At 38.4% G+C, this 14,153-nt stretch overlaps 1 protein-coding gene across 5 annotated transcripts in view; it reads left to right on the top strand.

Annotated features, from left to right (window-relative positions):
* Positions 1-14,153, top strand: part of USP6NL (USP6 N-terminal like) — a 128,232-nt gene that overhangs the window by 68,089 nt on the left and 45,990 nt on the right. For all 5 annotated transcript variants that reach the window (XM_074573277.1, XM_074573278.1, XM_074573274.1 and 2 more), the window contains one exon: positions 10,090-10,129. In XM_074573277.1, the coding sequence (XP_074429378.1) occupies positions 10,090-10,129 (40 nt within the window). The remainder of the gene's footprint in view (positions 1-10,089; positions 10,130-14,153) is intronic.

Below are 14,153 nucleotides of genomic sequence, written 5' to 3'. Positions count from 1 at the left end.
GTTAGTAATTGAGGTTCAGAATGCTTTTTTTAGATCTGTCTTCCTAGCATTAGACAAAACCATTTTTCATGCATGCGTTCACAGGGAACTACTTCTAAAAGGATATTTTAATTGCTTTTCTGTATGACAAAACCTGGTTTGAAAACGCAGCCATGATAGATATGTAATAAACTTTAATGAAGAGGTTTTACAAATTTTACTATTTATCAGTTATGGAACTCCTGATGAGTTAAAATGAATCTCCGCTTAATATGCAGTTGTGAAGTGATGGGGCTGAGTTTGAGACAGACGTTTCAGAGACCACTGTAAACAGGCAATTTTATTTAAACATCACTGACAGTGGAAGAGTACATTGGATTTGCTGTAAATTTTACTTGGTTGTATTCGGTTCTGACTCTTTTAGTTTATAGCTCTGCTTCCATGATGGATTTTGATCTCTGCATGTGTCTCCAGTTATGGTGGTGGTTGCGTTGTGATCCTTTTCTTTGCATTGATGCATTTGAACTTATTTCTAAAAGCGTGAGATGTGTATGGCAATTTGCGGTAATTGCTTCCTTAACTGGATGTCTTATTTTGCAATAGCACGTGGTCAGAAATGTTGCTTTAGAATGTGTTTTGGCTGCTATGAGGAACTTTCCAATGCTTTTACTGTTCTCTTTTCCTCACACTTGCTGTTTAAACAAGTCTTTTTTGCCAAACTGATGGCAAAAGTGGTCATTTATTCAAAAGCTGTGCCATGAAAATTGTTTAAACCAGAGCTTGCAGAAGGGAGAGGAACCAGACTTTCTCTCACAGATGATGACAGTCACATAGGATCTTGTAGTATCTGCACATCGCTTGTGCTTTTGGTGGTAGAACTTCACCAGAAGATGGAGGAAGTGCCTTATTTCTGGTTCTGACAAGGTCATTGTCCGAGACAGGCTTGCTTTAGAACCTCATAAAGCTAAGGAGGCTATTTGAACCCAGAATCAACTCATTTTATGCAAGGCTTGAAATCACCAGTTTGAAGAGAAGCAGCCAACCCCCTGTAATGTAAGCCAACCCCAATGACAGCTGAAGAACCTGCCCCCTGGAGTGCTATTTGTAGCCACAAAAGGAGAGTAGTAGGATTTCAGGTGTATCTTTCTCAGACGTGGTTTTGTTGTCTAGTCAATTTTTGGCTTCCATTGGTAAATAAGCAGTGTTGCGCATGTGCTGTGCTCTCATGGTTGCCATCATTTTTTTTAATATCTAAGTGTCTAGAAGTTACCAATAAATTTTTCTGTGGTTTGGTCTGCTAAATTCAGTTCCTTTACAAAAGAATTTAAGATGTTCTTCTCTCTAATTCAGTGTTTTTCATGTTAATGAAAGTTGGTGTTTTTTAAACCTTTGAATCCTTTGAATGGATTTGTGGTTTTTAATTTTATTTTTTTTTAAATTTTTCCTCTTATGTTATCATGATGATCTAGCGTACGGTTCCTCTGCAGCTCTCCCTTCATGCAGGCTCTTCCCGTAGGAGGAGGGAATGTTTTGTTATTATTTGCTATCATTCAGAATGCTATGGATTTTTTTCCTCAAACAGTGTCACAGTTGTACCCGTTTCTTTAGTTTATTCTTAGAACTAGAATTGAAATTTGAATTTTAAATCCATTCTTTCAGCTGAGTTAGTCCAGGCTGTCGCTTCAGCAATCCTCTGCAGATCCAGAAAGAAATGAGGTGAACACAATCCCCCAGATTTGGCTGCAAACACAAAAGTAAGCGGCGGGATAATTCTGCCAACTAAGGACAAATAGTGTGGTTTTGTTAGCGGCTGCTGCTGCTTGATTTGAGTAAAAGATCACTCACTGTGTACTAGGAATCCATGAACTACTTCCTTTTACAAAAAGTTATTAGGTAGCAGAACTAAAAAAGTGTTTGAATATGGTAATACATGATTTAATTTATACAACATACTTACAGTGATACGCATTGGTTTTGAGTTACTGCTTAAGCCCTAAAATGTAAGGATTTAACATAATCGTTATTACCACATATATTTCCTACTATATTTAGCATTTATAGAAGATTAAAGTAACCGAGGGGAATGTCCAGAGAGTGATTCACTGACACTGATTTTAAAGAGCACTGAAAGGGGTCTGGGGCAACAGGTTTTAGAAGTGCCAAGATGCTGCTACTCTTGACCCATGTGAAGGATCCAGCAAAATGGAATTTTAGACTGCACCAGATTATTCGTAAAAGAAGTAAGTGTAGGTACGTAAAGCATTGGGCTTCAGCGGTGAACAAATAAATATATATTGCTGGACTGCTACCATTTTAGTTAATTTATGTTGGAATACTCTTTGCATAGCACATGAATTTTAATACAGATGAAGCTGCCAACATGTTAAGTCCTGGATTGCTATTAATATATAGTGTAAGTGATCTCGCCAGTAACTAACCTTAAAGCAGTCCTTAAAAGCAATCTGTATATAGATGCTTAAGGAAAAAGGATGGATTTTTTTAGATAATGATGTATCAAATGTAAATCAGAAGCAAGGCAAAGAGATTAATTCTTTTTCATTTGTCTTTTAGCCACTTGAGAGCTTTCAGGTAGCTTAGACTAATTTTTACCTTTTTAAAAAGGCACTCTAGAATGTGGTTCTGAGAAGACTTTTTTTAACTTCAGTGTTTATGTTCAATTAAAGTGACGTAAAGATCACTGGAAATGCTGTTGTGCTCCGTTTTGCAGACAATAGATTTTCTCAAACGTTTGCTGATTACAAGTTGGGAAAACTTTACAGTTTGCATATAGAACATGTGTTTTACTGAAGACACACGAAAGCATACATTTTAGTATGTGGCAGTGGAAATACAGCTATTTTTTGCCATCAATTTCTTGATAATTACAACTTACAGTGAAGTTATCTTCTGCCAAGCAGGAAAGTATTTTACTAAAAAGTCACCACTTTGAGATTTAGCTGAATTTGATAAATCTTATGATTTTATTTTCTCCCCTCTCTGAGAGTGTGCATTGCTTGAGGCTTTCTGGACAGGAGCTACATGTTCATGGCACTGTGCTCTGCGTATTGGCAGCAACGTTCTCAGAATCCGCAAATAATAATTGTAACTAAAACCTAGTCACAAAAGTACCCATGATCCAGTCTTTTCCCAGCATTAAGTTCATTCTAGCAGCCTGTTTCCTGATAATTATGTGGTGGAATATCACATTGGCTTATCCCGTATGTTAATTAATTGCTTTGGCTTGCTTATGAATTTTAACAAAACTTGTGGAAGCTGTTTTTTAATCTGCTGTAGTCACCACCCCCATACTGTGCAGAGGTTATTTGGTGAAAATTCCAAGTGGATGATTACAGTAGCAGAGCTGCAATTATTTTGATAGACACACACAATCAAAATTGTGAATTTTATAAGTGAAATGTGTAATGGAAAGAAGGAAGTGATTCATAGAATTTCCATAGAAGTGATCCATCCGTCTGTGGAAAGGCCATCATTTAGTTTAAAAAACAGGTTTTTTTACTTTCTCCTTAATATTTTCAGAAATCTTTTCCACATATTATTGGTGTTGAAAACGACACTGTTGCCTTTAGTTTCCATTCAAAGGCTGGAAGATTAAAGCAGTCATTCGTAATCAGAATTCTTCTGAAAATTAACTTGTTTGGACTAAAGGATCTGAATTCAGTGCTAAGTTGTACTTTAGATTTGTGCTTTAAAGAGTAAGTTAATCATAGTTCTAAAGAAAGGCATGACATTGTAATATTGTTTTATTTCTACTTCTAGTGGTTAATGAGGTTTTCTCAGTTGATTTCAGAAAACAGTTTGCTTTGTAGCCTGTCTTGGGAAATAATGCAGATGTAGAAATTGTCATTATAAGTAACAGGGTTATGTGCGCCATGAATCACACAATTAGTCTTATTTGCCTTTTGTGAAGCACTTACCAGCTAACTTTAGAACAAAGATCAGTGCGTATATTATATGACAGGAGGCAGTAAAAGCTACCTGGAAACATGACATATATGTAAAATAAGGTGTCATTCTTCTGCAAAGCACTGTTGTAACTATCTGTAATACTGGGTATTGCTTTGACGGTTTTAGTGTGCCCTGTATGGGACACTGAAAGACAGGCAGGCCTAAGAGAACACCGAGTCAGTGTGTTTATTGTTGGATAATTGGTTTCCCAGTGTGAAGGTGCGAATTTTTTGTCTAGTAAAGCTATAGACTCCTACAACTCGCATCTGACTAATTACACAGCCTAAAAACTGTTCGTACTTGGGAAGATTTACTTTCTCCTAATATGTTTGAGTGCTGAAATGGTGTTGCAAATTGTTACCCGACAATCTGAGGTTTATATTATACAGCAAAACAACTCCATTTGTACTACAGCTTTTCTTGTTCAGGTATGTCAACTGAATTCTTCCCTTCTCATATCTCATCTCTGCATGATCACTCTTCATGAATTTATTTCATGACACTTTTGCTTTTCAGTTTTATGCCTTACTAATGGTTTTTGTCAATGTTTCACTAACAAATTCCTTGCTCATAGAAGTTCTAAAACAATACAAATGACTGAATTGTTATTATTTTTTAAAGAATTCATTCGAAATAATTCTCCTGGGTGGTAGCAAGCATGTTTTCCTCATGGATTTAAACACTTAATATTGCACCACAAATGAAAAACTGGACACACGGCATCTATTTCTTCATGATGAAACCACAAAGACAAGTGTTCTGCAAGAAACTTTCCCCACGCTATTTAATATGTGACACCAAATATGATTTTAAAATACTTCTCAGTTAAAATGTGCATGCAATAGCAGGTGATGCTATTGCACTTAGTAGTACTTTGAGGAGAGCAAAAGAAAATAATTGAGCAATAGTTTGAGAAACTACTTTGTGTAGGGACTGCACCACAGTTTTATGAGGATTCAAGTTTTTTAATACTCGTGTTATAGTGAGTTCAGTAATACAGGAATATTGAATTTAATTGACTTTTTAAATTCAAATAATGTCTTGTACTTATCACAGTTATTCCTGCAACATGTTTCAGGATAAAGGACCCCAAAGTTCTTCACAGGCTAATTCTCTCCGGGGTAGGAAAGACTACAGCAAGTAGAGAGGGTTTTTAAGCGAGTGGTGTGTTTTGAAATAGAAGTTATGAGAAAGGAAAATAGAGTTTACAAAGAAATTTTGAATGTAACAGCTCTTTGAGCAAGTAAGCTTTGTGGTAAAGATTTTTAGTTTATTATGGTCAATTTTTGTTACTTTTTTTTTTCTAGTGAAAAATTGCGTGTCAGGTTCTATACAGCTTTGAACTGTGAGGAATTGAATGATCCTCTGGAATTTATAGTTCTGGGGTTATCAACATATCAAACCTGCTGATTATTGCACTAAACATCTTCCATCCTCAACTGAAGCTGCAAATGATAGAGGAGCCTTTACATTTCTTAAATTTATTTAAGCCGAACTAGAAGCAGGGAAATGTTGTGATTTGAGACAGCAGGGAACATATTTAGGATTTAAATACAAATGTAGGAAAAGAATAAATCTGATGACTGACTAATATGAGAAAGTCTTTCCTTGCGTTTATATTGAACAAATATATCAAAGTGCTGTTTAAAGAAGACTGATTTAAACAGCAGCAGTGGGTAGGTGACTATAAGCTTGTTAAGTCTGAGTCTTTTCAGTCTATTTAAATTACCACTGTTACTCGAGGAGGCTAATTACAACACATAGCTTAATGGTCAAAACCATAGATCTGCATGTTCTGAGTGTCACATATTTATGCATTTCAGATTAATATTTAAGTTCTCTTGAAAAATTCATGAAAACCTGTGTTAGCCATCATAGTGGATTTAAAGATGTAAAATCCATTCATCGCTTATAATCTAATAAAAAAAAGCATTTTCAATCAAGTCCTTGTTCTTCAAAATGAAATCCTGTTTCTTTGAAAGACTTCCTTTGCATGAAATCCTCACCAGAAGGTGGTAATAATCCAGACTGAAAGGTAGGAATAAGACTTTGGGCTGGTGCTTCAGATAACCACCAGAGAAGACCACAGGCAGAGGTCCTGAGTTCCAGTCGGATCATGAAGACTAGTGCTTCCTCCCAGTGAAATGTCTTTGCGGAGCCTTCTAGCAGGAAACCCAGCACACCTTTGCGTGGACTCCGCTCCTTACTGGAGTCAGGATTTGGTCCCAGCATTTTGTGGCTCCCAAACCTGTAGACAACATCTTCAGCCCTTTCTGTCAATACCGTAGCACCAGAGCTGCCGGTGGGGACAACCAGAGCCCTTGAGCTGCTGTGGGGTTGCAATGGGCCACCCAGCCTGCAGGGGGGAGGCTGGAGTCTTTACGCCTGGGGCAAAGGCACATGCCAGATGTAATGATTTGTGATTCCTGCCTGATTCAATGGGTGGATTTGCCTAGTTTGGATCTTTATTGTGAACAGTAGAGTGTTAAGATTTCATTGCTGCTAAGTGAGACCATATTTACGTGAGTGCAGTTAAAAGCTGTCTCTGTGGCTCCTCTTTTGAGTATCAAGTCTTGTATGGTTCCAGGCTAATGATGTTAATCAGTCCTGTTCTTCTTCACTGTATCCCCTAAATGAATATTACTTGAGCTATTAAAGGAAAGCAGACATCTTAGGGCTGGATGTGACTATATTACGTTAATATTGTTTACTACTTCTCATTATTACTTGGTGAAGTACACAGATAGAAACATCGAAAAATACAAGTTTAAATAGGCTGGGGACAGTGGGAGAAGATTCAACATTAAAAGAAATAATGAAGGTATAACAAAATTAGATTGGCTGGGAAAGGAAGGGGAAGATTTATCATTATAAAGGAAAAAAAAAGGTACAATTCAATTACATTGATTAATAGACAATAATTGATTTCATGTCTCATCCCACCTAATCCTTTTTAGGGGAAAAAAAAATATCTGTGAGGTGCTTCTGTGTAGAAAATATACACTAAATGGAAATGTATTTATTTAAAATATCTTTAGGGGGTTGAGAGAGTTTGTTTGCCCACGATGCCTCTCCCTCAGTCCTTGCAGGATAGATTTGAATATTTTGTATGTGAGTACATGGGTGTAGTTCGTGCAATCTAGTTAATTGAGAGGAAGATCTCCAGGAACTCCTGCGTTCCAGTCCAGTGAGTTGCTGAGCAGCCTGGGGCAACTCGCACAGCTTCTGCCCTGTTTTCCTGGGGCTCAGCTGCCAGCAGCATCTCGGGGAGCAAAACCGTGGGACTGGCTTAATGCACCCCTGTAGAATTTCAATGCGTAAAATGTATAGGTATGTGGTATTAGTGCATAGCTGTGCAGCTAAAGAAATAATGAGGAATGTAGTCATAAATATGCTGCTGGATTACTTTAGTGAAGGATCATGGTGTTGGCTTCTTTCACCGCTCGGTGGATTCAGCCACGTCTTTTCTTTGCACATCGGTGGTAACTTGCAAAATTAGCAAAGAGCAATTCTTTACTAAAACGTCGCAATTCATTGTGAGAAAATGTTTTCGATTCGTTGTGATTCATTGTGAACTGTTGGAGCAAATCCAGAGGAGGCCATGAAGATGCTCAGAGGGCTGGAGCCCCTCTGCTGTGAGGACAGGCTGAGAGAGTTGGGGTTGTTCAGCCTGGAGAAGAGAAGGCTCCGGGGAGACCTTAGAGCCCCTTCCAGTACCTAAAGGGGCTACGGGAGAGATTGGGAGGGACTCTATCAGGGAGTGGAGCGATAGGATGAGGGAATGGTTTTAAACTGGAAGAGGGGAGATTTAGATGAGATATCAGGAAGAAATTCTTTACTGTGAGGGTGGTGGGACACTGGCCCAGGTTGCCCAGAGAAGCTGTGGCTGCCCCATCCCTGGAGGTGTTCAAGGCCAGGCTGGATGGGGCTTTGAGCAGCCTGGTCTAGTGGGAGGCGTCCCTGCCCATGGCAGGGGGGTTGTAAGTAGATGATCTTTAAGGTTCCTTCCAACTCTTAACCGTTCTATGATTCTAAAATAAGATTTGATTAATCTTTCATGTGATCAGTTTCCATGCCAGATTAGCAAATGTGAAAATAAACTCTCAGGTGGTACCAGTTGAGCAGAGGAGTTGCTGTATCTCGTCTGAGTCTGTGGGGACGCGGAGCTGTTGGGTCGGTACGTTCCACACTGGTGGAGGCACTGGGGGAAGAAGCCTCTGTAGAGTGCCCAGCCAGCTGCTGGTGTCATCTTGTAGGGCCACGAAGGACAAGGCTGCTGGGCGCTCGTCGTGCTGTGCCCGGCGGCTGCTCCGGGTGGAGGTGGATGGTGTCCGCAACTGAGGCGGCTGCTCAGAAACTTGGTGTGGGAGAGAAGGGGTCGCTAAAGAATTGAAAGTTTTAAATGACATTTGAAAAGCTTAGCAATCTTTGTATTTAAAACCAGACAAAACAACAAAAAACCCCAAACATATTATCAAATTGATTTTTTTTTCTTCCCTTTTGCTAATTTTTTTTCTTGCCCTTTGCTTAAATTTTGTTTAACTTCTGTTCACATAAGCTTCATTTTGTGATGGTGTTTGGCATACAAAGGGCTTACTTTCAGTTTGTTAATTTAGTTATACGGGAATGTACATGATACTATGATTTTATAGCACTTACAACCTCATCTAGCACTGAACATAGGCAATTTCTGGTGCGTTAGGCAGATGTTAATCATATTTTTTTAGATTTTGATGTTGTACATCAAGAAAACTTAGATATTTGGAAAGTGCTTCTAAAGGATTATGCTTTTTGCAGTGCTGTTCGAAAGGAACACTCTTCTGGTTTCTAAGTTAGTTTCTAGGCTGTCTACTGGCAACTTTGATCTGTGTGTGTGGTCTCCGAAAAGGTGTTGATCAGGGCAAGCTTTTCCATTAGAGGAAGTAATTCAAATGTAATTCTTTAGCCAAACGTAACTCCTGAATTTGAAACTGCATCTTTTAAATAAAATACACGAGATCAAATATAATTTAAGCATTTTGCATCAGACTGTTCTTACATTGACTGGAGCAAAAACTACTTTTGTAGCCCTCTCCAGTGTTTGTTTTTTTTTTTTCCCTTGCAAAGGTTTGAGAGTGGTCTGAAGTAGTGTCCTTGCTATAGACAGCTATAATGATGTGGGGAGGGGTTTTTTTCATAATATCAAGCCTCAGTAGGAACTTTTTTTTTTAAAAGGATTTCACAATGCCTGCTTTTTAGTCCCTTTTAAACAGGGTTTTGTTGGGTGCGTTATTTATCTGATCTGTAGAACAGAAAAAGGGAGCCGTGCTGCTTGCAGATGAGCTGCAGTGTTTTCAGAAGCCGCAGACGATGCAGGCGAAGGAAGGAATGCTCGTTTGGCATCAAAGTGGTCCAGTTACTTTTGACAAGAAAAGCAGAAGTTTCTTTGATAAGAAGGACAGAAGTTAGAACCCTTAGAATGAAACTAAAATAATATAAAGCCTGAAAATGTATCTCTTCAGAAGCTGCTTTTCAAGTTTTCAGTTCATAACCTGCCTCGGCTAAGAAGCGAAAGGACCGTATTTTTAAATGTTGATAATATACCTAGTAATGAAACTGGGTTTTGTGTGTTTGTTTTTTTTTTTTTTGTGACCTCCTCCCTATTAATCAAAGTGAGTTTTGTAGAGTCTTGAGAAAATGGAAGTTAACTCTCCTAAGTTAAGCAAAATCTCAGTGCCTCTCCCAGGGCACGGTAGTAAAGAAGGAAAACCTTTTCTAAGGGCATTTCAGCTAACAGTAATAAACAGGTCTAATAAACACAAATTGCACTTGGGTTTCAGTTCAGTAGTAGAGCAGAGTTCTTTTACTAAAGAAAAAAGCCACTTTAAGTCCTTGTCTTTTGAAGATGCACAACTACTTTTGATTTAGAAGGTTTAAGATTGAAATAATTCTAATTCTTTACTTAAAACACTGAGTTTTACAGTGTTCAAAAAATAAGTGCCCAGGGTTCCTGTTTGTCACTGTCTTAATTCTCTAAAGTTCATAATTCTTGTTTACTCGTTACTACATATTGCTACAGTAAATGATTGCTTGTAAGAACCTATACAGAAATGATTTTGTGCCAAGATTAACCAAGAGTAATACGAACTTTGTCTTTGTTTTCAGTCCAGAGGAGCTTCCTGTCCATGATGTAGCAATAGAAAAGGTAAGTCCAGTGTCTTCCAGTCTTTTGACTAGGAAGTAAATGTTTACAGATTTACGACTTTTTAAATATAAATCATTGTGAAATGAGGAAGTGAAGCATTTTAGTGATTTGCATTCCCAAAGAAACATGTTCTGAGTCCCATAAGGACTGTGGTCCTTGGGGCCGTGTTAACTCGCCCACAGATCCCTTGGGGCCCGCAAGATCTTACGTTCACTGGTTGCAATGAGACATGAGTTGTCCTCACCCATTATATGACCTAGTAAAGGAAACGGAGCTCCTTAAGAGATCACACCCGGTTCTGCTCTGAAAGAGCGAGATCTATTGTCTCTGTGTCATGAGCTGTCATCAGCTGTGCTGGGTGGGCGGATTGTCCAAGTGAGGTGGTGGCTTTGATGCTGCAGTAAGTGTCTGTCCCCTGAGGAGTGTAGCCTGCTTTTCTAGTTTTGGTAAATGGTGACAAATATCCTGGCTACCACTGAAACAGCGACGGCCTCCCTTGTGACACTCAGTTGATGAACGAGGTGTATTCTGGACGTGCAAGAGCTGTCAGCAGCTGCTGTAGGTCCTAGTCCAAAAATCCTCTGCTGCTGGAGGGTACTGGAGGAGAAGTTTGGGAACTGATGTTCTGGAAACGTGGAAAGCTTTTATTAAAATAATCAGGAACTGAATTTCTACTTCTCTGGGCCTAGATACTATCAGTATTTCCCCTTGATCTGTCAGGCCCATTGTTATGTCCAAGACCAGATCAGATCCTTCTTGTTTGTCCACATTAATCTTTGGTATCGTCAGAAAACTAACGATAAAATATTTGAAGCTGGAAGGTTAGCTCCACAAATCAGTAGAGTGTGTGGAAGAGGGATGGAATGATTTGTTTTAAGGTAGCTCAGCTCCCCCAATGTTAAGAGCAGCAGTGTTTCTAAAAATGAATTCTTTTGAGTTTCAATATTGGGCTAGTAAGAACTTCTCATAAAAGAAGGGACCTTCTGAGTCCCTTTTGTTTTGCATTGGTTCATGTGTGTTTCTGCAAACACAGCCTGAAATAGTTGCATTTTCCTGCCATGTTCCATTACATTTAATAACATAGTGAGTGTATATATAATTTCATTTCCATCACAAAGACACATCAGGTTGATGACTCTATGAGCGTAAATATTAGACAGCTTGCAATTGTTGTGGTATATATGTTTTGAAGGTCTGATTCACCGTAGCTTTGTAGTTAGCCTTAAATTATTGGGGGAAATTAGTGTCTCCGTTCTCTGTCCCATATTGTGTTCACGCTGTGTCAGACAAAATGTCAGTATAGAAACTGTATTTATTGAATCAATGTGAAACTGCAAATCTTGTGCCTTTTTATAATGGTACAGTAATGCTCCTGTATTAGGCTCTTGGTTGTACTCCTGATGATATCCTGACCTCTGCTGGCTTGAGGTTTATCTGTCTTCTGTCAGCGGTGTTTGAATCTTTACAATTCTCAAGATACCATTCATGGGATAATTAATGTGTCATGTTTATGTAGGCTAGTGCTAAAAGCTTTCTGTCTAGTATCTTTTAAAGTCACTTATTTGGCAGAACTATTTATGCTTTCTTTTGCCTTACTTGCAAATTTTACAAAATATTCCTAAGTCGTGTTTTCCTTTAGTTTGCAAATTATGTAAAGTGTTGTGTAGCCTTGTGAATTTTGAATCTCTCCTTCATATACCTTCTAGTGTAAAACTTAAGCTGGGTTTTCTGTGTGTGGATTTGTGTATGTGTGTATTTACACGTGTAATACTTTTAGCTGAGGCATTATTACTGTGAATGCAGAGTAATTTTGATGCTTCATTACCTTGCCGGGCATTTGGTGGCTTAAATGCATTGAATCATTGTCCTACATTATGAACTACGTAACCTTCAGCTGAATCATGCAGCACATCCGAGGTAAAACTAGGGGAGGAAAGGTCATCTGGAAGAGAAAAGTGGACGGAGAACTGACCTCAGGAAATCTGGAGTCTGTGTCTGACTCCGTATTTGAAGTGCTATGAAATGTTTTGTAAGTCATTTTCAGTTCGTTTGGTTTTGTCCTTGGTTTACTCGACGGCAAATTCTCCAGGGAACTGTTCAGGGAGTTCTGGTTTTGTCTGAGGCTTCTGCTAAAGCGTTGCTTTAAGCCTCAGCTCTAGCACACTTGCTCTCCAGGAAGGTAGAGAGCGGCACAAAAGATGGATGCTTGCCAACTTAACTTCATGCTTTTTTGCTTTCAGTAGTGTATTATTTACTGACACAAGAGTAAGAAACCTTCTCTGCTTCAGTTAGGGATTCTGGTATTCCCAATGGCAAAAATGCTTCAAAGTGTAAAATGTACTCAGAAGACAGATAAATGGATTTTTTTTTATTTTTTTTTTTTGGTGACAACTGCATGGAACTTGCCTGAAAGAGCAGCAGCAGCCGCCGTCTACTCTGCAATGAGCCTCGTCAAATCTATCCATGTTTTCAGTGTTGCACCTGTTAGACATGAAAGCGAACATAATTCAGACTGGGAAGAAATACCTAAAACTTTTCAACAACTGAACACAGAAATAATTGCTATTTTGACTACAGTAGCATCACTCGAGAACTGGGATAAATTGACACAGAAGACATAAAAGCTTGAACAAACCTACAATTGAAGTGAGCTGCTGGCTCAAGAGACCAAAAATCTTGAAAATAGATCAAACATACAAACAAAAAGACTGTGGGAGCGGATAGGGTTTTATTTTTCTTACCAATTATCTGAACAACCTGTTGAGGGCAGAGACCTTTCCTGACTTGATAGCAATGTTATTCCTGCAATCTAAACTATGCCTAGAGAGCGTCTGCTTTAGAGATGTTAGAAATGCTTATTTCTTAAAGGGGGTTGCAAGTGCGGAGAAGAATTAGAAACAAGGTGGTAAAAACTATGAAATACGGGAAGCAGTAGGTTTTCTACAGTTCCCCTCTAACATAACTCTTAAGAAAAGTGTTTAAAATAATTATTAAAAATATTAATAATTAAAAAAAAGGCAAGTGGTTGAGATATTGCCAAATACAGCACGGAACCTGAACACGAGTGTGGGCAGTTGATTGCAACGTGAATAGTTAGATGAAGTTAGAGTTGAGAGAGTAGAGGCACTTCTTTCCCCATAATTCTCTTATCCTTGTGTGGGGCTTATGTCAGTTGGATTCAAATAAAAATAATTTAAAAAACCAAACCCAACATATTTCCAGGACACTTCATAGACTGAACTGCGGTTGGGGTGGACCTTAAACAGTCAGCAAGTCATACTTCTGCAAGTGCAAGGCTTTGAGCTCCTAGATTAAAGAAGTCCTTTGCCCGCCTTGTTGCATTGATAGCCAAGAAAGAATGCACAAATTCTGATGAGTAAAAGCCTGAAGTAAAATTAGAATTCTATTGAGGCAATAAGTAATAATTTTCTCTTATTCCCAACATTTCAGATGCAGTTAATGAAAGTATTAATAAGTTTTCAGTATCCTGCAGAGCTTTGAAATTAAACTCTTACATTGTTCCTGGATTGCATCACTAATCACATGAAACAAAATATCCTTCCTGTCTTTATTAAGCCCTGGATTTGGAGGTAGAGGGGCTGTACTCTACAGAATAATTATTTATTTACATTCATCTTTGAAGAGAAAGCAAAAGCCACACACATACGGTTTTCTGCTTTAGCTTTTCCAGTGTTGATCCTCGGCTCCAAAAGATTGTGAAAGAGATGAAATAGTGTATTTAAAAAAAAAAAAAAATACCCTTAATGGTTAACTTTGTAGTAATTATCAGAGACACCTCGCCTACTTCACAGCATGTAAAACTGGACTGTAAAAAATACTGACTAAAAATCTCTTTTTCACTGGAGCCAGCAAAATACAGATTTTTGGCTGTGAAGAGCCAAAGTGAAATCCCAGGGATTAAAATAGCTAATTCCAAGTGCTTGTTTGATTCCCAAATTCAAGAAGTTGATGGCAACTGTAACTGTTCACATAGGCAGAATGGCAACCCTTACGGTAGTAGGGT

The sequence above is a fragment of the Larus michahellis genome, chromosome 1 (genome assembly GCF_964199755.1).
Source record: "Larus michahellis chromosome 1, bLarMic1.1, whole genome shotgun sequence".
In the NCBI taxonomy this organism is placed as follows: Eukaryota; Metazoa; Chordata; class Aves; order Charadriiformes; family Laridae; genus Larus; species Larus michahellis.
This window is presented reverse-complemented; position numbering and strand designations above follow the sequence as displayed.